The 21,226-nt window shown below is 39.9% G+C and overlaps 1 protein-coding gene across 2 annotated transcripts in view; it reads left to right on the forward strand.

Moving 5' to 3' along the window:
- The window catches only part of LOC117508614 (FRAS1-related extracellular matrix protein 2-like), a 385,322-nt gene that overhangs the window by 298,971 nt on the left and 65,125 nt on the right, over positions 1 to 21,226 (forward strand). For both annotated transcript variants that reach the window (XM_034168411.1, XM_034168410.1), the window contains exons 11-16: positions 258 to 440; positions 517 to 647; positions 790 to 945; positions 1,876 to 2,179; positions 2,331 to 2,462; positions 16,496 to 16,827. In XM_034168411.1, the coding sequence (XP_034024302.1) occupies positions 258 to 440; positions 517 to 647; positions 790 to 945; positions 1,876 to 2,179; positions 2,331 to 2,462; positions 16,496 to 16,827 (1,238 nt within the window). The remainder of the gene's footprint in view (positions 1 to 257; positions 441 to 516; positions 648 to 789; positions 946 to 1,875; positions 2,180 to 2,330; positions 2,463 to 16,495; positions 16,828 to 21,226) is intronic.

Below are 21,226 nucleotides of genomic sequence, written 5' to 3' on the forward strand. Positions count from 1 at the left end.
TAAACTAGTTAAAGGGGCGGGTCACTTCAGTTTATAATACATAATATCTAATATTTAGCACCATCTACTGTTGTAGAAGTATATGACATTGAAAATTCTAGACCCTGAATATAAGACAACACCTTTTACAGACGTATTTCGAAGAAAAAAATACTATTATATATTTAGAGTATTGCAGCATATGTATGCTCTTCATATGCTATAACATTGCAATATTAAGCTTGTGTGATTTTTAAATACTATTAATGTTTCCTTAGAGCCAGTTATTAAATTTGGAGAGACGAAATTCAGTGTGAATGAGCCAAAGGAAATTGGACAAGTGTCTGTGGTGAAAGTCCCAGTGCTGCGTGTTGGAGACGCCTCCAGAGTTTCTGTTGTCCGAGTTCACACGAAGGATGGTTCTGCAACCTCAGGAGAAGACTACCATCCCATATCTGAGGGTAGGTACTCCTGGCTATATCACACTCAGAACTGTGTGCTTTACATATATCAGTAAAATTTCTTGTTTCTCTGCAGAAATTGTGTTCAAAGAAGGTGACACAGAGCACAATGTGGAGGTGGAAGTTTTATTTGATGGTGTCAGAGAAATGAGGGAGGCATTCACAGTGCACCTGAAGCCTGATGAGAACATGGTAGCAGAGACAAAGGTGAAGATGAGGACAAATTAGAGCAATTTAGCTGTCAGTCTTTGGAACTACATGATGAACTTTATGTGTAATCACATTTGAAAGCAGCAGCAATTTGTTCTCCATTATTGTCCTCTAATCACTCATACTAATTGATTGACAGATGAGCAAAGCCATCATCTATATTGAGGAGACCAACAGCATGGCGGATGTCACCTTCCCCTCTGTTCCCAGAGTAATTTCTCTGCTACATTACGACGACATCGACAGGAGCAGGGAAGCACCTCCTGTGGCTGGATACCCTGTCGTCTGTGTGACTGTATGTCCTTTTCTTAAAACTAAAAAGACACAAGGTCCAGGCCCAGTAAATACAGGCCCAGTATCGCCGATAGCGATACCAATACTGATACCGATACTTTTTCATATTTAAGCTTCATAGATCCAAAGGATCCAAAAGACCAAGGATAGAATTTCACCAAACATTGTATGTGACAACAAAATACTTTATTATCACAATCAACATTTTTGTTTAAAAAAATATCACTCAGCACAACCTAAAATCTCCTGAGGTAGAGGGCTGACAAACCACAATACAAGGGTGCGCTACTTCGTGTTGTGTGACACAGCACAGCGCTGCTGTTACAGAGAGTAGAACTTGATGAATCTGCGTGCGCAACAGTCAGTGCATGCGGGAGAGAAAAAAAGCTTTAGTATCAATGTTTTTACACGAGGATCGTTCACCATCAATACCAGTGTTGGTATTGATATTATTGATATTAGGATTGATCCGCCCACCTCTATCAGCAACATGGTATCAACTCTGGTATTTAGGTTGTAATGTGTTGACAGAATTATCACTTTATTGTCTTAGTAAGTTGTGACACAAACACGATGGGGAAAAAAACAGCTGTCTTGGCCCATTTGAAGGAAATTCCTACATTGGTGTCTGGTAGCAGACACTGCCACAAAAATACCAAACAGACCCACAAAACCAGTGTCAGTGTCAGGATAATACTGATTATTAGTAGCATTGCTACCACTGGTCATTCCATTGCTGGGGGCATAAAACCCAAAAAGTTCCATTTGTCACATTTTCAGATAATGATTCATTCAATTGTTTCCTTTGACTTTTAGTATTGGATTTAAATTCTTAAATGTTGTGAATATTCTGCTAAACTTTCAGCTACATTGAAGGCTTGTCAAGACAGCACGTTTAAATTCCAGTCATACTTTCTGCTTCCTTTTTCAGGCCTGTAATCCCAAATACACAGAATATGACAGAACAGGCTCCATCTGTGTAAGTGAGAACATCAATAACACCCTCACCCGTTATCGCTGGCTTGTTAGCGCTCCTACTGGCCCTGACGGAGTCACCAGTCCAATGAGAGAAGTAGACTTCGATACCTTCTTCACCTCCTCCAAGCTCATCACTCTGGACTCAGTCTACTTCCAGGCTGGTTCCAGGCTCCAGTGTGCTGCAAGGGCCGTGAACTCCAACGGGGACGAAGGTTTAGAGCTCAGCAGCTCCATCGTGTCCATCAGCCTGGATGAGGGTGAGTGCAGCTGTTTTGAAAGCATCAAATGTTTCATCTCCCAAATGGAGCAGCTGCTGGCTCTGCTTTGCCGTCACACAAAACCGAGAGTTAAAAGACTTTTCTTTGGTGATGTTGTGGGGGAACACAACTTTTGATGTTGTGGCTGCAGGAATGTGCCAGCCTCGTGTCGTAGGCTCCGTGGGGGCCGAACCCTTCTCTGCCAAGTTGCGATACACTGGAGCAGAAGATCCAGACCATCCCAACCTCATCAAGCTGACTGTCACAATGCCTCACATCGATGGTAAGAAAACAACCTTGACAACCCGCTCTGTCACAAACTACCCTTCAAAGTAGTGTTTTGGAATGTTGTATCATCATGATTTATCCAGCCCAGTCTCATGTTTTTGTTTTTTTTCGTGCTCCTGTCACGAAATGAGCCAAATTTTTGTGGCATTTTTTTTTTTAACTCACTATTACTATCCCTACTCCTTCCCCCCACCCTAACCATAACCACCCCGACCCCTCGCTTCACTTTTAATTACGTGCAGCCATCATGGAATGAATTAGAATAAATTCATGCTCCTGTGACGAAAATGAGGCGCTTTTCGTCACAATATCACAAACCAATAGATTAATGTAATGTAATGAGACCAGGTTGGATTTATCACTTCTCCATGTGAAAATTAATGTTGTGTATTTTGAATTTCTGATCCCTTACTGAAATACACATCATTTCATCTTGGTAGAAAAGATCAACACAGTAATTACTGGTCATTTTGAGGGAAAATAAACAAATAAAAGAACTTTCCAGCTAGTGAAAATGCAACTTGGGATCTGTTCTACAGTCTACATTTGGGGTTTATTCTATCCAGCAATGTTTGTGATTCTTGTGTCTTCTGGCATCGGCTGGTTATGGAAAATCTGAAGAAAACCTCTGTCAACATAGTGAGAGTCACAATTACACTAATCTATGCTTTATCCATGCTCCTATCTTAGTAATATATTTTTTTTAAATGAATAATTACTGTATTTTCAGGAGTATAAGTTGCACCTGTTAAAAAAAAAATGCCTCCTGAAGAAGGAAAACCAATATATATAAAGTGCACTGGAGTAGAAGTTGCACCTTTTTTCTCTATTATCAGCTCTTAATTTTGGATTTATGTGTATTGTTATAGTGTTGTTTGCCCGCTCCCGTATTGTTCGGGGTCACTACAGCGGATACGGCCAGATCCGCTTCAGTATTTGGCACAGGTTTTACGCCGGATGCCCCTCCTGACGAAACTCCAGTTTTACCTGGAAAAACACATTATTATTATTATTATTATTATTATTATTATTATTATTATTATTATTATTATTATTATTATTTTGTTTAGTGCTTTGATTCCTGGTAAAGTCCTATATAAACAGTCATTATAATTGTGAATGTGTGATTTTCCGGTGTATAAGTCGCATTTGAGTATAAGTTGCAGGACCTCCTAAACTAGTAAAACTAAATGTGACCTCTACTCCACAATGAAAATAACAGCACATTCATTTTTGTTTGTTTGTTTATTTGTTTGATTGCTTTAGTTTAAAACAACAAAAATACAAGGTATACATAATGCAAATCCATTATTCAGCTCCTGTGCTTTTTTGTTTCAGTAGTACTATGTAATACTGTAACCAAGGAGTTTCACATCCTGGCAGACATCCCACAGGTGTGAGCTCCAGTAACACATCCATGTGACAAAACAAGATTAGTTAACACGTTTCACTTCACAGGTGTAGTGAAGTAAGCCATTGGGCTGTGTTGTGATTGGCAGCATAATGATGGCACGCATGATATCGCGGAGGAGGAGGGGCATTGCAGCAAATCAAAAACTGGGAGACTTGAGTAATTTAAGCCAAAGATCTGCTGTCTAGTCTCAGAGGTGATTTAACTGATGCAAAGATATAAAGAGGAATTTCTGATCACCTACAGAAAAAAATGTTTAATTGCATTAAATAGAAATTGTTGGTAACTGAAGTGAATTTTTACAAATACTTCAATGTCTGACAGAGTTCCATTAAAGTTTCAAGAAACATGTATCTTTAAAAAAGAAATAAAAATAAATTATAACACATAACTAGGGCTTGATGGACAGGCAGAATATAGTGTACTTGCATAATCTTATTGATTTAAGTTTTTGAGTTCTAAATGGTAAATGGACTGCATTTATATAGCGCTTTTCCATCTGCATCAGATGCTCAATGTGCTTTACAGTAATGCCTCACATTCACTCCGATGTGAGGGTGCTGCCATACAAGGTACTCACTACACACCGGGAGCAACTAGGGGATTAAGGACCTCGCCCAAGTGCCCTTAGTGATTTTCCGGTCAGGCTGGGATTTGAACCGAGGATCCTCTGAAGCCCAATGCTTAACTACTAGAGCATCACCTCTCCTGGTTCTGACTTCTTTTTTACCCTGCATGCTAGTGAAGCAGTACAGCAGGGTACTGTATTCGGTCGCATGTTTATTGGTCTTTTGAAAAAAAAAGAAAAGAAAAAACTCTGAACAAATTTGCACCAAACCTGTTGGGAATATTGCTTGGGCGATGATTAACATTTGGAGAGGACTAGGCAAAGGTCAAAGTAGACAAAGTAGACAAAAACGGTGCAAAAAACCAGAAGCGATTTTTTTATAAGGGCAAAGCGGGCAGCTGCCCAGGGCACATTTTTTTCATGACACACAGGGGGCGGCACAAACACTTAAGAAAAAAAAATCATCACCTGCGCCACAAAGCGGTGATCACATCACTGTGTGGGGATGGGAATTAGCAAATTGGCACCCCCTCCCTGTTTGTTGAGCTGCACAGAACAGAACCAGTGTAAAAGGTTCGGCGGTTGTTGCCTGTGTTGTCCCCTGGGACAGGCACTCTCCTCCCCTGCGCTTTGCTCCACTTTGACTCCGGACAGATCATCCTGCAGTGCTGCGGTTTCTCCGCTGTTCCGCTCAGCAGGATCCTGCTGTCCAGTGGCAAAATCCACTTAGGACGCAGCACAGAACCAGAACTCTGCTCCCAGAACAGGCGTTTGAAAGCGAACAGATAAGAGTGTAAGAACGGGTTCAAATTTCACCAGAGAGGACAAACTGCACACTTATGGAAAAAAGTTTGCAGAAGGAGAGTCTGCTGATTGAGGGTTTAGAAACTGAGCTGCATTCACATTACTAGCTGAAGTGACTTGAATCTAACCTTTTTTGTGTGCCTGCATGTGATGCCATGTACACTTTAACACAGGGGTGCCGAAGTTTGGTCCTTGAGATCTACTTTCCTGACACTCTTAGTTGTCTCCCTGCTCCAACACACCTGAATCCAATGAAAGACTCATTAGGAGGCTTTTAATGAGCCTTTCATTGGATCCAGGTGTGTTGGAGCAGGGAGACAACTAAAGGCAGGTTTACACTGTGCGAGTTTTGGCCCTTTTTCAGCCGATTTTTCACTCGTGCGAGAATTTTTTGGATCGCGCCGAGTTTCAGCTTAATCATGCATCCTGCATCGTGCAGTCTACATGGAGTAACGAGCTGCGTTTAACATCTCACGACCACCTCCCGATTGGGAATTGTATGGTCGGATGAAAATGAAACCTGTTTGATATTTTGGTCGGCCACCGTGACTCGTGAGGGTTCCCCGCTGTTGAAGCAGCGCTACAAGCGTCTACGCGCTGATTACCTCGCTCACTGTCCATGAGCAATCACCGGAGAGAGCAAACAGTGATCTCATGTAAAGTCTTGTGTTTTTTTTTTTTATTGCGTTCCCTCGCAATAATATCATATTAAAGTTCATGCCTATCAGCGGGCACAGTGAGTGGAATCAGGTGGGGGGAGACTGAACGTATATGCGCGCACACAGCAGACAGCAACATGATTCATGAGAGGACGGTAAAAAAAGAAAACATAAACATTCATAACAGGTGTTGCTACTTACACTGTTGTATAAATAAACTATATTTCATAGGGAGTCATACATCTGTGTAAGGTGTAGCAACTTACTCCCTCATCTGTTGTAAATCCTGTTGTTGTCTGCTGTGCGCATCGGGCCGTACAGTGTGAGAACATGAATCGTGCGCTCTGAACTTTTAACCCGTGCGGTTTTGTGGCACAAAACTTTGTTTGAGCTGGAGCCAAGTACAACGATTGAAAATATCGTACAGTGTATGCCCAGCTTAATGCTGCATTCACACCGGGCGCGACACGAGTGACTGCAGCCACAGGTTGCCATGTAATTCCTATGTAATGACGCATTTGGCGCCAAACCGCGTAGCGCGACGCGATGGACGCGAGTGAAGCGACGCGAGTGAAGCGATTCTGAGCGTTTTGCGCGTTTGTAGCGCGATATTGCGTCACATCACGTCGTGTTGCCCTCCTCCCCAAGTTGAAAAATCTGAACTTTTTCGTCTCTTCACACCGCGATGACCAATCAGGGACTGGATAGGTAGTGACGTGGAGATGTCTGGAGTTTGACAGAAGATGTGAACATGTCCTGTCTCTGGTAGCAGCCTGTGAGCAGGACTTATGTCTCTTTTGTCCTTTATTTCACAATTATGAGAGAGTTTTTTGGAGTGAGCAGCAGCACCACAGCAGGGGGAGCGGAGTTTCTTTTTCTTTTAATTTTACGTGCGCGCGCAAGGGAATCATCCATGGAGATTATTTTACTTATTAACTACACAGATGTATAATAAAGCAAATGGTGACTGGTTTCTAAAGACAATTATGACAGAGTTGCGAGGAGCAGCCTCACAGCAAGCCGCGGAGTTTCTTTCTTTCTTTTTACGTGCGCGTGCGAGCGAATCATCTGTGTGGAGAATATTTTATTAATTAACTACACAGATGTATAATAAAACAAATGGTGACTGGTTTCTAAACACAATTATGACAGAGTTTTTTGGGGGAAGAGCGAGCTGCAGCAAGAAGTGGAGTTTCTTTTTTTTTTTTTATTGTTTACATGTGCGTGCATGAACGGGACAGTTGGTCCTCAAACTGGGTTCCGCAGAGGCAGAAGGACTGCTGAAAGCGGCCGTCATCCAGACGCAGCTCCTGCAGCAAATAATGATACGCTCTGTATTGGGAGCTTTTCACAACAACTCGCTCCGTGTGATCAAGGTCCGTCATGATGACTTGACGCCGAGCGGAATGGAAGCTCCTCCTATTTGATGACGCACCGGGGCGAATTTTCGCAGCAAAAGTCCACCCAAGCAGAGCAACACACCGGGCGAAGGAGGCGCGTCCGTCACCATGTGACCCCCGCGAATTTGTAGCGTCTGATCACGCCTGGTGTGAACACGGCATTAAGAGTGTCAGGAAGGTAGATCTCAAGGACCAAACTTGGGCACCCCTGCACAAATTACAACATATATGTACTTAATCTAATTTTTTGTTACCCTCACCACATAACCTGGTTATTTAACAAAAAACATTTATCTAATTTAACGAAATCTGCAATTAATTGCAGATTTTGCAATTAATTGCAATTAATCTGATTCTGCATTTCTGAATTTTGAAGTGACTACTGGGAACATTTTGTGCCTATTTGACTGCTGAGTAAAGACTACGGAGCAGACAGATTTAATGCTACCTAGCCGCTAACAAGCTGCCAATAATTCATTGCATGTTTGTCGCGTGTTTTTTGTGCCTTACGCGTCCTAATGTCACCCAAAAAAGCCTCGTCGATGAAGGAGCTCGAGGGCATAAAGGCTTCCCTCGACTTCTTATCAGGAGAGATGACAACCGTCAGAGAGCAGCAAACACAGCTTCTGTCTCTCCTGGAGCAAGTGAACACACTTAGCATCCAGAACGCTGAAAAGGATCGGCGAATTGAGGATTTGGAGCGGCGGGTGGACGAGCTGGAGCAGTACACCCGCATAAATGATCTGATCGTCACCGGGATTAAAACCACGCCGCGCTCGTATGCCCAAGCAGTGGCCCCCGACGCGGTCAGCGGGCTGCCCAGTGAGGAGGAGATGAGGTTTGTGGAGCAACAGGTGGCATCCTTCCTCCACGAAAAGGGGATAGAGATGGACCTGGGGCACATCGAAGCCTGTCACCCGCTGCCCTCCGGGAACAACGAGAGACCTGATGTCATCCTGAAGTTTGTCAACCGAAAACGCAAAATGGCTCTGCTAAAACAAGGTCGCAAATTGAAAGGAACCAACGTCTTTATTAACGAACACTTAACTAAACGGAATGCGGACATTGCAAAGAAAGCAAGACAACTCAAAAAGCAGCAGAAGATTCAACACACCTGGGTATCAAACTGTAAAGTCTTCATTAAACTGAACGGGAGCCCAGAGAATGCCAGAGTGATGGTGGTGAGAAGGGCAGAGGAGCTGGACAAATATACGAGGGCTGTCAATAAAGTAACGGTCCTTTTTATTTTTTTCAAAAACTATATGGATTTCATTCATATGTTTTTACGTCAGACATGCTTGAACCCTCGTGCGCATGCGTGAGTTTTTCCACGCCTGTCGGTGACGTCATTCGCCTGTGAGCACTCCTTGTGGGAGGAGTCGTCCAGCCCCTCGTCGGAATTCCTTTGTCTGAGAAGGTGCTGAGAGACTGGCGCGTTGTTTGATCAAAATTTTTTCTAAACCTGTGAGACACATCGAAGTAGACACGGTTCGAAAAATTAAGCTGGTTTTCAGTGAAAATTTTAACGGCTGATGAGAGATTTTGAGGTGATTCTGTCGCTTTAAGGACTTCCCACGGGGCGAGACGTCGCTCAGCGCTCTCAGGCACCGTCGTCAGCCTGTTCAAGCTGAAAACCTCCACATTTCAGGCTCTATTGATCCAGGACGTCGTGAGAGAACAGAGAAGTTTCAGAAGAAGTCGGTTTCAGCATATTATCCGGATATTCCACTGTTAAAGGAGATTTTTTTAATGAAAGACGTGCGGACGGGTCCGCGCGTCGGCTCACGATGCTCCGCCACAGGAAAAACACCTCTGTTGAAAGCCTTAAGGACAAGTTGGAATATGTCCTGCTGTTAAACAATTTCTCATATACTCACTCCACTGAAAGCCATCAAAAGCCGCCTGGATTTTACAAATGGTTATCAACACGGAGGTGTTTTTCCTGTGCCGCTGCACCGCGTCGGCTGCGTCCCGACGCGCGGACCCGTCCGCACGTCTTTCATTAAAAAAATCTCCTTTAACAGTGGAATATCCGGATAAAATGCTGAAACCGACTTCTTCTGAAACTTCTCTGTTCTCTCACGACGTCCTGGATCAATAGAGCCTGAAATGTGGAGGTTTTCAGCTTGAACAGGCTGACCACGGCGGCTGAGAGCGCTGAGCGACGTCTCGCACCGTGGGAAGTCCTTAAAGCGACAGAATCACCTCAAAATCTCTCATCAGCCGTTAAAATTTTCACTGAAAACCAGCTTAATTTTTCGAACCGTGTCCACTTCGATGTGTCTCACAGGTTTAGAAAAAATTTTGATCAAACAACGTCTCTCAGCAACTTCTCAGACAAAGGAATTCCGACGAGGGGCTGGACGACTCCTCCCACAAGGAGTGCTCACAGGCGAATGACGTCACCGACAGGCGTGGAAAAACTCACGCATGCGCACGAGGGTTCAAGCATGTCTGACGTAAAAACATATGAATGAAATCCATATAGTTTTTGAAAAAAATAAAAAGGACCGTTGCTTTATTGACAGCCCTCGTATTTGAAAATGCCCCAAATAAGGTAATACAAGACTCTAGACTCTAACATCAATTATGCCTGCACCACCAATCAACAATGACTTAAGTAAGCTACAGAGAATACTACAACAAAAACAAATGGAACTGGAAACTTTTAATTACATGGAATATAACACACATGATGATCTACTTGATATAGACCCTGACAACAATTGTCTTTCCTCTGTTGTTTGTAACTGTAATTATCTCAGTCAAGATCAATACAACAAAAACATAAACTCCCAGGGGAAGCTATCAATAATACATTTCAATAGCCAGTGATGCCGGTAACGCGTTACTTAGTAACGCGTTATTCTAATCTGACCACTTTTTTTAGTAACGAGTAATCTAACGCGTTAATCTTTCCAAATCAGTAATCAGATTAAAGTTACTTCTCCATGTCACTGTGCGTTACTATTATTTTTCATTGTGGGTCGATAGCAGCATTAAACTTGGTCTGTGGGCAGGAGGTCGGGGTTCGACTGAACTGCCCACTTTAAGCGAGCTGTGAGCTTTTCATCTGCGTTTTTTTGCAGCTGCTCGACTCGTCCTCACCTCTTAAAGCGCGGTGATCAGCACACCTGCACTGAGCTTTACAAAGACATTTTTATACTTTTTTTCCTCCTTTATTTAGAATTCTGAGCTGAGCCGCTCTGTATCTGGTCGTTAAAAACAGCTGATCCTCCGCGACGTGTCAACAACTAACACTATTTTCCACTCAAATGCACCTAAACTCTCTTTCTGAGGACCACATGATGTGAAAACGCAATAAAACTTTCTTACCTGTAAATCTGGTCATGTTTTCTGCATAAATAAATCTAATCCATTCTTTGTGCTCAAACGCCAAAGCAGGGGCGAATCCAGATGGGATGGGGGTGTGAGGCAAGGATGTGCCCCCCTCCCCCACAACACCCCTAGATTAAAGGTCCAGTTTTGAAGCCGTTTTTTACTACAACTACTAATATTGCTTAAAATAATAATAATTTCGACAAGTAAAATGTTTAGAGAGAATTTAAATGTTAGAAAAATGTTAGAATTTAATAGTTACATTTATAAAAAATGTAGGTTCGAAATTGCAAGTTTTACTGTTACAGTGCTGTCAACAGTTAAATATGAGGTCAAGAAAGAGGTCTTTATTTTACTTTTTATAAAACAAGTATTTATTTTCATTGAAGTCAAGAAAGGGTGACTATAAAGTGAATTTTGGCAAAACAGGTATCATTGTCATGTTGAGGTGGCAGAGGGTTGTTGTCGACAGCTGGGAAAAGTAACTAAAAAAGTATCTAGTAATCTAACTTAGTTACTTTTACAATTGAGTAATCAGTAAAGTAACTAAGTTACTTTTTCAAGGAGTAATCAGTAATCAGTAATTGGATTACTTTTTCAAAGTAACTGTGGCAACACTGTCAATAGCAGAAGTATGTACACCAATTTTAGTTCTATTAAAGATTATTTGCACAGTTTCAATTTCCCATTCAGTATTATTGCAATTACAGAAACCTGGATTAGCAATGACAGAGATATAAATTTTAGTCTTGATGGTTATGAGCTAAGGAATATAAATAGAGAAACCAAAACAGGAGGTGGAGTAGCACTACTTATCCACAAATCCTTAATATACAAGGTTATTGATAATATGTCTTTTTTTGCGATAGATGACATTATGGAATGTGTAATTATTGAAATTTGTAATGGAAAGCAGAAAAATGTCATAGTAAGTTGTATCGTTCACCTGGATCAAATATTGATATTTTTACTAAAATTATGGAAGAAAGGTTTTCAACTTTCAACCATAAACAATTATTCATCTGTGGTGATCTCAATATTGACCTTCTGAATCCATCTAGACATAAAGCAACAGATGACTTTTTAGACACAATGTACAGTTTGTCTCTGTATCCCACAATTACTAAACCAAGTAGAATAACATCACACAGTGCTACTTTGATTGATAATATCTTTACTAATAATATTGGGGTTCCTACATTTAGTGGCTTACTACTATGTGACATCACTGATCATTTACGTGTTTTTACTCTGTGTGACTGCAAGCTCAATAAGGTCAAAGAGGATAAGAAGGTGACTTTTAAGCAAATAAGAACTGAAAAAAACATTGATGCTTTCAACAATGCTCTTAAAGATCAGGACTGGAGTTCAGTTATCTCTGAAACAAATGTAGATCAAGCTTATGACATTTTTCTGAAGACTTTTATCTCCTTGTATAACAAACACTGTCCAGTCAAAGAATACTGTATAAAGAAGAAATCAATTAATAGCCCCTGGCTTACAAAAGGAATATTGAATGCGTGTAAAAAAAAAAAAGCAAAATCTGTACAAATTGTTTATCAAATCTAAAACTCAAGATGCTGAACTCAGATACAAGACATACAAAAACAAATTGACTGATATAATTAGAAATGCTCAGCAGTTATATTTTAAACAAATGCTGTATGATAACAAAAGCAATATAAAGAAGACATGGGAGATACTAAATGGTATTATTAAACAGGGCTCAACAAAAACTGAGTACCCCAACTATTTTGAAAATTTAAGTGGAAATAAGCATGATATGGAAAACATAGTTAACAATTTTAACCTTTTTTTTTTTTTTTTTTTGTGAATGTTGGTCCGGAGCTGTCTGCTGGGATTCCAGACCATTCCCAAAGTCAGCCCTTAGCAAATGACACTATGATTAAGAATCCATTTTCAATGTTTCTCTCTGCAACCAATGAACAGGAAGTAAAAGAAGTAATTCTCAAATTCTCAATTCTCAAATTCTCATCAATTCTCTTTTAGAGTTGATTTTAAACTGTTAATGTTTGTTTTTAAAGCTGTAAATGGCATTGCACCTTCTTATTTATGTGACCTGTTAAAAACACACAACCCTGTCAGAGCACTTCGGTCTGCTGACCAAAACTTTCTGGAGGTTCCCAGGTCCAGGTCCAAACAATGGGGTGACCGTTCTTTTGCAGTAGCAGGTCCTAAGTTGTGGAATGCATTACCTGCTGAACTGAGGTCCATTAATAGCTTGCCTCTGTTTAAAGCTAAGTTAAAAACATACTTGTTCAGGGCAGCTTTTTGCACATAATTGCTTTGACACTTTTTTTTATTATCTATTTTTATTCTATTTTGGATGCTCTTATTGTGTTTTATTGTGTTTTTCATACTGTTCTTTTTATTTTATCTCTAGCTGGTGCTATTGGAAAGCACTTTGGTTCAGTGAAAACTGTTGTAAAGTGCTATAGAAATAAAACTTGATTGATTGATTGAAATGTAAAAGTAAATATTCCACAGATTGTGATGGTATTGACATGTCTTTAGTAAAGAGAATTGTTGACAATATTGTAATTCCATTCGCTCATATTTGCAACTTGTCTTTCCAGTCTGGTTGTTTTCCTAGCAAAATGAAAATAGCAAAAGTGATACCATTATTTAAAAATGGAAACAAACACACTTTTACCAATTATCGTCCAATCTCCCTCCTCCCTCAGTTTTCAAAAATTTTGGAAAAATTATTCACTTTTCAGCTTGAAAATTTCATTAACAAACATCAAATAATAAATGAAAGTCAATATGGCTTTAGGTCCAAAAGAACTACTTCTATGGCAATAATGGAGGCTGTAGAAGAAATAACGAATGCTCTGGACCATAATGAATATGCAGTTGGTATCTTTATTGATTTTAAAAAGGCGTTTGATACGATTAACCACTCAATTTTGATTGGCAAACTTGAAAATTATGGAATCAGTGGAGTAGCGGGGAATTGGATACGAAATTATCTGACCGGAAGGGTACAGTATGTGAAAATGGGAGATTACGCATCTGAACATCTTGGTATTACCTGTGGTGTCCCCCAGGGGTCAGTGCTGGGTCCAATTTTGTTCAATCTTTACATTAATGATATATTCAATGCATCAAAATTTTTAAAGCTAATTCTCTTTGCTGATGACACAAACATCTTCTATAGTAGTTTAGATTATAACAAGCTTCTGGAAACTGTGAATATGGAAATGAATAAATTAAAGAAATGGATGGACACCAATAAATTACTGTTAAATCTAAGTAAAACAAAAGCTATGATTTTTGGTAATTATAAACATAGAAATGAATTTCAAATTATTATTGATGGTGTACAAATTGAAAATGTATCGTAAAACAAATTTCTTGGTGTAATTACGGAAAGCAAATTATCATGGAAAGCCCATATCAGGCACATAAAAACTAAAATATCTAAGAATCTTTCTATTATAAACAAAGCTAAGCAGTTCTTTGACCAAATAGCACTCCGTATTTTATATTGTTCTCTGGTTCTCCCCTATTTCACATACCGTGTCGAAATATGGGGCAATAACTATAAATGTTCAACAAATCCACTATTCTTATTGCAAAAAAGAGCCATGCGGATTATTCATAAGGTTGGTTTCTTTGAGCACACCCATGATCTTTTTATCCAGTCCAAATTATTAAAATTTCATGACCTTGTAAAATACTGTACTGTAATTATGTTATGTAAAGCATTCAATAATCAACTTCCAAAAAATGTGCAAAAAGTATTTTCTCACAAAGAGAAGACTCATAATCTGAGAGGTAATGGAAATTTTATTTTACCTAAGGTAAAAACCACTCGTAAAAGTTTTTGTGTGACATTATGTGGGGTCAAAATGTGGAATGCTCTGGATCTACAGCGAAAGCTTTGCCCAAATATTCACAAATTTAAGTCCTTGTATAAAAAAGCAGTTTGGTCAGAATACAGTCATAGTAGAGTTTAAATGTCTTGTTGTGCACTTGTCTGTATCAGTGTTGTGTTTGATACCTGAAGTTTCCTTACCATCGTTGGTATGTGAGTTCTTTCTATTGTATTACCATTGTTGGTAACATTGTTCTTACCATTGTTGGTATGTAGATTATCGTTATTATATGAACATTTATTGTATTTACTAATCTACTCTTCATTTAGTTATCAGTATTTTCGATGTGAATGACTTGTTTCTTATTTTGGTGTGTTATTTAATTTGTTTTGTTTTTTGTGTTTTGTTTTTTTTGTTTTGTTTTGTTTTGTTTTTCTCAACTGATATGGAAATTGGAAGTCAAATATAGTTTAAGTTAAGTATTAATGTAAGATGGGGTGGGATTCAATACGTTTTCTTCTTCCAACTCCTTTTCGAGCAAAAATGAAATGTATCTGATTGTTTAATATGTACTAGGTTTATGTATTCTGTTACACTGCTCGAAATGAATTAATAAATTAATGAAATGAAATTAATGAATAATAAATGAATTGTTTTGTATTTTACACTATATTCTGTTTAATATTTTAACAACCAAGGTATGTAGGACCGGTTTACAGAACTAGATTAAGTGAATGTAACAGAGTGTGAATGTGCCAAATCAAATTATTTGATGTGAGATTTGAGTTCCTTACTGTTGTATGAGCAGTCTGAACATCTCAAGTTTAATTTATGTGTTTTTCTTGTTACCTTCCTCTGTGTATGTGCTCAGAGATCAAATTCAGTTCTGATTTCATTCTGCTTTCTATGTCATCACTGGTGATGTGACTGCTGTGAGATCAGATAATGGTCACTTACAAACAGGAAAACAAAGCAAAACAAACAAAAAAACATTGAGGAACAAATAGAGGACTCAGAATGGATTTACTGTCATCAGAAACTGTAAAGATGAAACCAGGGCCAGAAGGAAAGCACTGCAGAATCACTGGCATCTACAACAGGCGTCTGTCTTCATATGTCAGAAATGTCCAACAGAGGATGTAAATATAAGATTGATCAACACAGTCAAACAAGATTATCCTTTTGGTGCTACACAATAGTCAATATGACCGACGGTTGACAACAGATAAGTAAGAAAATGGTGAGACCACTTTAAACCTTTAAAAATGCAGAACTGTTTTAGGTGGTTTTACAAACATCAAGCTAAATATTGAGCTAAATGTTGAGACAAATATGCACCTCATTAAAAGAGCTAATCATTCCTCCCTAAAAGACAGCTTAACATAGTGTCTAATGACAGACATTTAGCATGTGAGGGCATTTATTCAAATTTACAATTCATGGATGTTTTGTATAAGAGTTATATTGTAGCCTGCCGTCTTTTGATGTCAATTTCAATTGCAATTTCAGGGGCACTTCTAAAATATTTAAAATAATAATGAAATAAGAAAAAATGGCTGTTTGTGCAAAATTTTGTCCATTTTTGTGGGGGGAGGGGGGTGCTCTGTGGGAGTCTCGCCCGGGGAGTAATTCGGTGTAGTACCGCCACTGCGAAAAACATATTTTCTGTTATATGTCCCACAATCAAAAGGGCTACAGAGATGATGTGAAAGTTTATATTGATTAACAAAATATTTGTGATTGATTGCATAAGGGGTGTCATGGTGACGTCACCAGGAAGTCATGAAGGGAAGCCATGTTTGTTGAGAGCGCACAGGGTTTGCATCAGTCCTCTGATGCCTTCCATTTAATTTACCCTTTAGCTGAATTCATCCATTCATGGGTCCTATATGTTGTAGTGCCACTCCAGGTGAGAGATCTTGATGTTACTTTCATATGTCACTTACCAGAATGTATTTCTCCTCCCCAAATGATTTGTTGGTTTGTGTTGTGCTTCCTCCATAAGGCATGCTGCCTGTGGTGTCCACTCGGCCCCTGTCTAACTTTGAGCTCACTCTGAGCCCTGACGGTACCCGTGTCGGCAACCATCGCTGCTCCAATTTGCTGGATTACGCTGAAGTGAAGACCCGCTACGGCTTCCTCACTGAAGCTACCAAAAATCCTGAAGTGATTGGCGAGACTGCACCTTACCAGTACAGCGCCACCCTGAGGGGATCCAGTACATTACGATTCTACAGGAACCTCAACCTGGAGGCCTGTTTGTGGGAATTCACCAGCTACTACGACATGTCTGAGCTGCTCAGTGATTGTGGAGGGACTATCGGCACTGATGGACAGGTAAGCAGCCCCGCCGTTCAGCCTCAGCTCACCTTTGACCTCGTTTGTCATTTATTCACCTGAGGCCAGTCGGTGAACTAAAGCCGTAGAGGAATGTGGAATCAAGTTAAGAAGTCTCTCCTCTTTTTCAAAACTCTACTTAATCATTTACAGCTTCATTAAAACTGCTTGCAGACTTGGTTCTGCATCCTAAAGTAAATACTTACCTGTAAAGGAATCCATTATTGTCTCGATATCCATGCAGTAATGACTGACTCAGTGCCCTGCTTCCTTCAGCTCTGGTCATGACCTGTGATTTGTCTTGTCAAAGTGGCAGGTCAGTAACTAGAGGCCTCACAAAAAGCTGCACTGGAGTCTGAAGCTGTGTGCACAAAGTGCTCTCCTTTCTGTGCAGAGCTGCTGGTCGATCTTCAGCCCTCTGTCCTCCTGGCACACGTCTCGCAGCTTTCAGCATTTGCATTCACCTTGGAAATGCACTGTTAGTTGACTTGCAGTTAATTAAGAGTGTTGATTAAAAAGTGCTGGAAGAGAGCATGCGGAAAATGGGGGGCAAAACCCTCCACTCTGCTCCCTGCTGGGGATTATTAATTAAAGTCATGCAGCACTCACAAATATTTTTGGGGATCCGCTTTGTGAGTTGCTTTGTTATTGTAATGAGTTTTTCACTGTACACAGCTCCAGGTTTGTTTAATAACAAAGGCACCAACCCAGCGGTAAACTTTGTTGCCCTTAGACACATGATGTATGTGCTGCCAACAAGCATGTCTCAACAAGTAAGCAAGCCCCCGGTAATATAAACTTTAATTTACTTCAGCCAATAATGGTGGGTCAGAAATCGATCACACAGTGGAGCAGGGCCTGCCCTTCTTACTGTATTTATGACTGAACTAGAAGAGAACTCCGAGCACATCTCCACCATGGCCTACAACAGGCCTACAACATCTCATCTTGAAAAGTACAGATTAAAAACAAGAGCAATCTGAGATTTCTGACGTCCACCAAACCGGATCCGGATCACCTCCAAAATTCAGTGGAGTTTTCCATTCCCTAATATCTGTCTATGGTGCAAATGTGGTGAGAATCTGTAAAGTGGTTTTGAACTAATCCTCTAATTCAAGAATCCAGATATGGATCCAGATCACCTCCAAAAATCAGTGGAGTCTTCCATGGCCTAATATGTATCTGTGTTGAATAATTGGTGAGAATCCGTGAAGTAGTTTTGACGTAATCCTTCAAAGCCTAAATAAAGTGAAAATTGATCCGGAATCCAGATCCAGATCTGGATCACCTCCAAAATTCAGTAGAGTCTTCCATGGCCTAATATGTATCTGTGTTGAATAATTGGTGAGAATCCGTGAAGTAGTTTTGACGTAATCCTTCAAAGCCTAAATAAAGTGAAACTTGATCCAGAATCCGGATCCAGATCATCTCCAAAATTCAGTGGAGTCTTCGTTGCCCTAACATGTATCTGTGTTGAAAATGTAGTCAAAATCCGTGCAGTAGTTTTGACATAATCCTGCTAACAGTAATCCTTCAAAGCCTACAGTATATAAAGTGAAACTTGATCCAGAATCCAGATCCACATCCGGATCACCTCTAAAATGTAATGGATTCTTCTATGGCTTGACATGTATCTGTGGTGAAAATGTAGTCAAAATCTGTGCAGTAGTTTTGACATAATCCTGCTCAATGTCACTTTCGTCTTGAGGCAAATTCGCCCTTGAAAAATCCATAAAGTAGCCACATCATTGTTTAAGCCACAGTGTACAAAGCGTGTGAAAAAAGTAGCGGCTTATAGTCCAGAAATTACAGTAGTTCTGAAACTTAGATGCATAACAGCAACCTAATGTGACAACTGGATGTCTCTGGTACTAGCTGTCTTCTGAGGATCCTTGGGTACCGCTGAAATGACTTCATATCAAACAAACAGTTACTCAGGGAGACTCAGAAAAGGAGTAGCACTTGTATTGTGAGGAAACATTAGCTATGAAATTGTGGTCATTTGGCATGTTTCTCTGGGCATCATCCAACACGCAGGTGCTACACAGGGGATCCAGCTGTGGCAGGTAGATGGCTACTTTTAAAGGACTGTGGTTGGAACAGTTGTCTGCCTTGGTGTTTGCCATTCAGGACCCAAGACAGTTCAGTGGCGTAGATGCGGCAACCTTTAACACCAAATCAAAAATTTTCATTAACATACTTCCTGGCTCATGATGACCCAAAGATAGCTGCAGATAATCACTCAAGTATAACATGATTGTAAATCACATGTTTCTTATGAATTGCAGGACCTCACCAAATACATATTCTGTAGTTTTGAAGTTGATAAATGGTCATTCAATTTATTTATTTCTATATATTTGTAGATTTTAGATATTTAACATCTTTTCACTATTTTAAAAAGTCGTAACCACTTTAAATGTGTGAAAATTGGTTAACATGCCTTATATCATACAGAGCCCCAGAGTGGCCATACAGAGAAAAATATAAAAATTGAGGACATGATTTTCCACAGTACACTCTGATTGTATGTTTTAATTAAGTTGTTCCCATGTCTTAATTAACTCGTGCACACCAGATACAATTCATTACCATGTATTGGTTAAATCATTCCCACATCATAATTAACACATTTCCACATATTGATTAATTTGTTTCCACATTTTGATGAACTCATTGATTGAGTCCTACATAGGCCATGAGATCCATCAGGCTGGTGCTTATCTCTGGATGCTCTCAGATTAAACGGATGAGAGTCTACGACTCCCATTGGATGGACCCTGGTACTTCTCCAGCCAAGACGGGTACCCATTTGCAGCTGGGTGGACTCAGATCATGCAGATTAAATGTCTTGTCCAAAGAATCATATGTATGTAGCACGAGAAAGATTTGAATCCAGGTCTACAAATTGGCAGGCCAGCTCTTCCGCGAAGCTACAGTACCTGCTATGTCAGTACTACAAGCAAACTAAGTATTGAACACATCACCATTTTTCTCAGAAAATATATTTCTAAATGTGCTATTGACATGAAATGTTCACCAGATGTCAGTAACAACCCATGGAATGAAATAGGGAAAAAGATATTGAACACACTTACTGAAATGTAAAGCCTTTGTTGGTAATGACAGCTTCAAGATGCCTCCTGTATGGAGAAACCAGTCACATGGGTTTCTCGGGTGTGATTTTGGCCCATTCTTCACACGAATGGTCTTCAAATCTTGAAGGTTCTGTGGACCTCTTCTATGAAGTCTGATGTTTAGTTCTTTCTATAGATTTTCTGTTGGATTTAAGTCAGGTGATTGGCTGGGCCATACTAGCAGCTTTATTTTCATTCTCTGAAACCAGTTGAAAGTTTTCTTGGCTCTGTGTTTGGGATGACTGTCTTGCTTAAATGTCCAGCCTCATCAACCACCCATCCTACAGAAGGATTTATTACAGAAATCCTTCTGTAATCAATGCTATCGGTATGTTTTGCAACAATAAGGTTCTGAAGCTCTTGAGAGAGCTCTTTTCTTTTACACATCATGAGATGTTTGTTGTGTGACACCTTGGTAATAAGACACCTTTTTAATAGGCCATCAGTTGGGACTGAACTAGCTGATATTAAATTGCACTGACACGAGTCAGGATTGCTTTCTAATTACTGATAGATTTCAGATGGCGTCTTGGCTTTCCATGTCTTTTGCACCTCCCTTCTTTCAGGTGTTCAATACATTTTTCCTGTGTAATTTCACATTATTAAATATAACTTAATTTATGGATATCTATAGTGTGATTTCTTTGTATGTGTGGATTACTTGGGTTGTTCCTTACATCTGGTGAAAATTTCATGTCAATAGCACGCTTAGAAATATATTTACTGAGACAATGGTGGCATGTTCAATACTGGCTACAGACACAGATTACAAAACAATTCACAAAACGAACATACAGTAAATGTTGCCAGTGCACAGGACGGTTTGTGGAACAGATACCACACCCATCTCTGGATGGAGCTGCACCTTAAACAGAGAGAAACAAAAAAAAAAAGCAGAATCAAGCATCAGAAAGACAACAAATACAGTGTCATTTGTCAGCATTAATCAACAAGAAAAACAGAAGAAATACTAAGGTGATCGCCGACCACTGGCCCTAAGCTTCACTAAAAGACCCAGAATTTACATCAAACTGAAGCCGCGGCCTGCTTTGTTTCCTAATAAAATGAATTAAAAGAGTAAAAAGTGTATTAACACACTATGCCAGTATGCTAGCCATACGAAAGGGAAAATAAGTGCATCTTAAGTCTGGACTTGAAAGTCTCCACAGAATCTGACTGTTTTATTGACGCAAGGAGATCATTCCACAGAACAGGGGCACAATAAGAGAAAGCTCTGTGACCCACAGACTTTTTATTCACCC

Source organism: Thalassophryne amazonica, chromosome 4 (assembly GCF_902500255.1).
Source record: "Thalassophryne amazonica chromosome 4, fThaAma1.1, whole genome shotgun sequence".
Lineage (NCBI taxonomy): Eukaryota > Metazoa > Chordata > Actinopteri > Batrachoidiformes > Batrachoididae > Thalassophryne > Thalassophryne amazonica.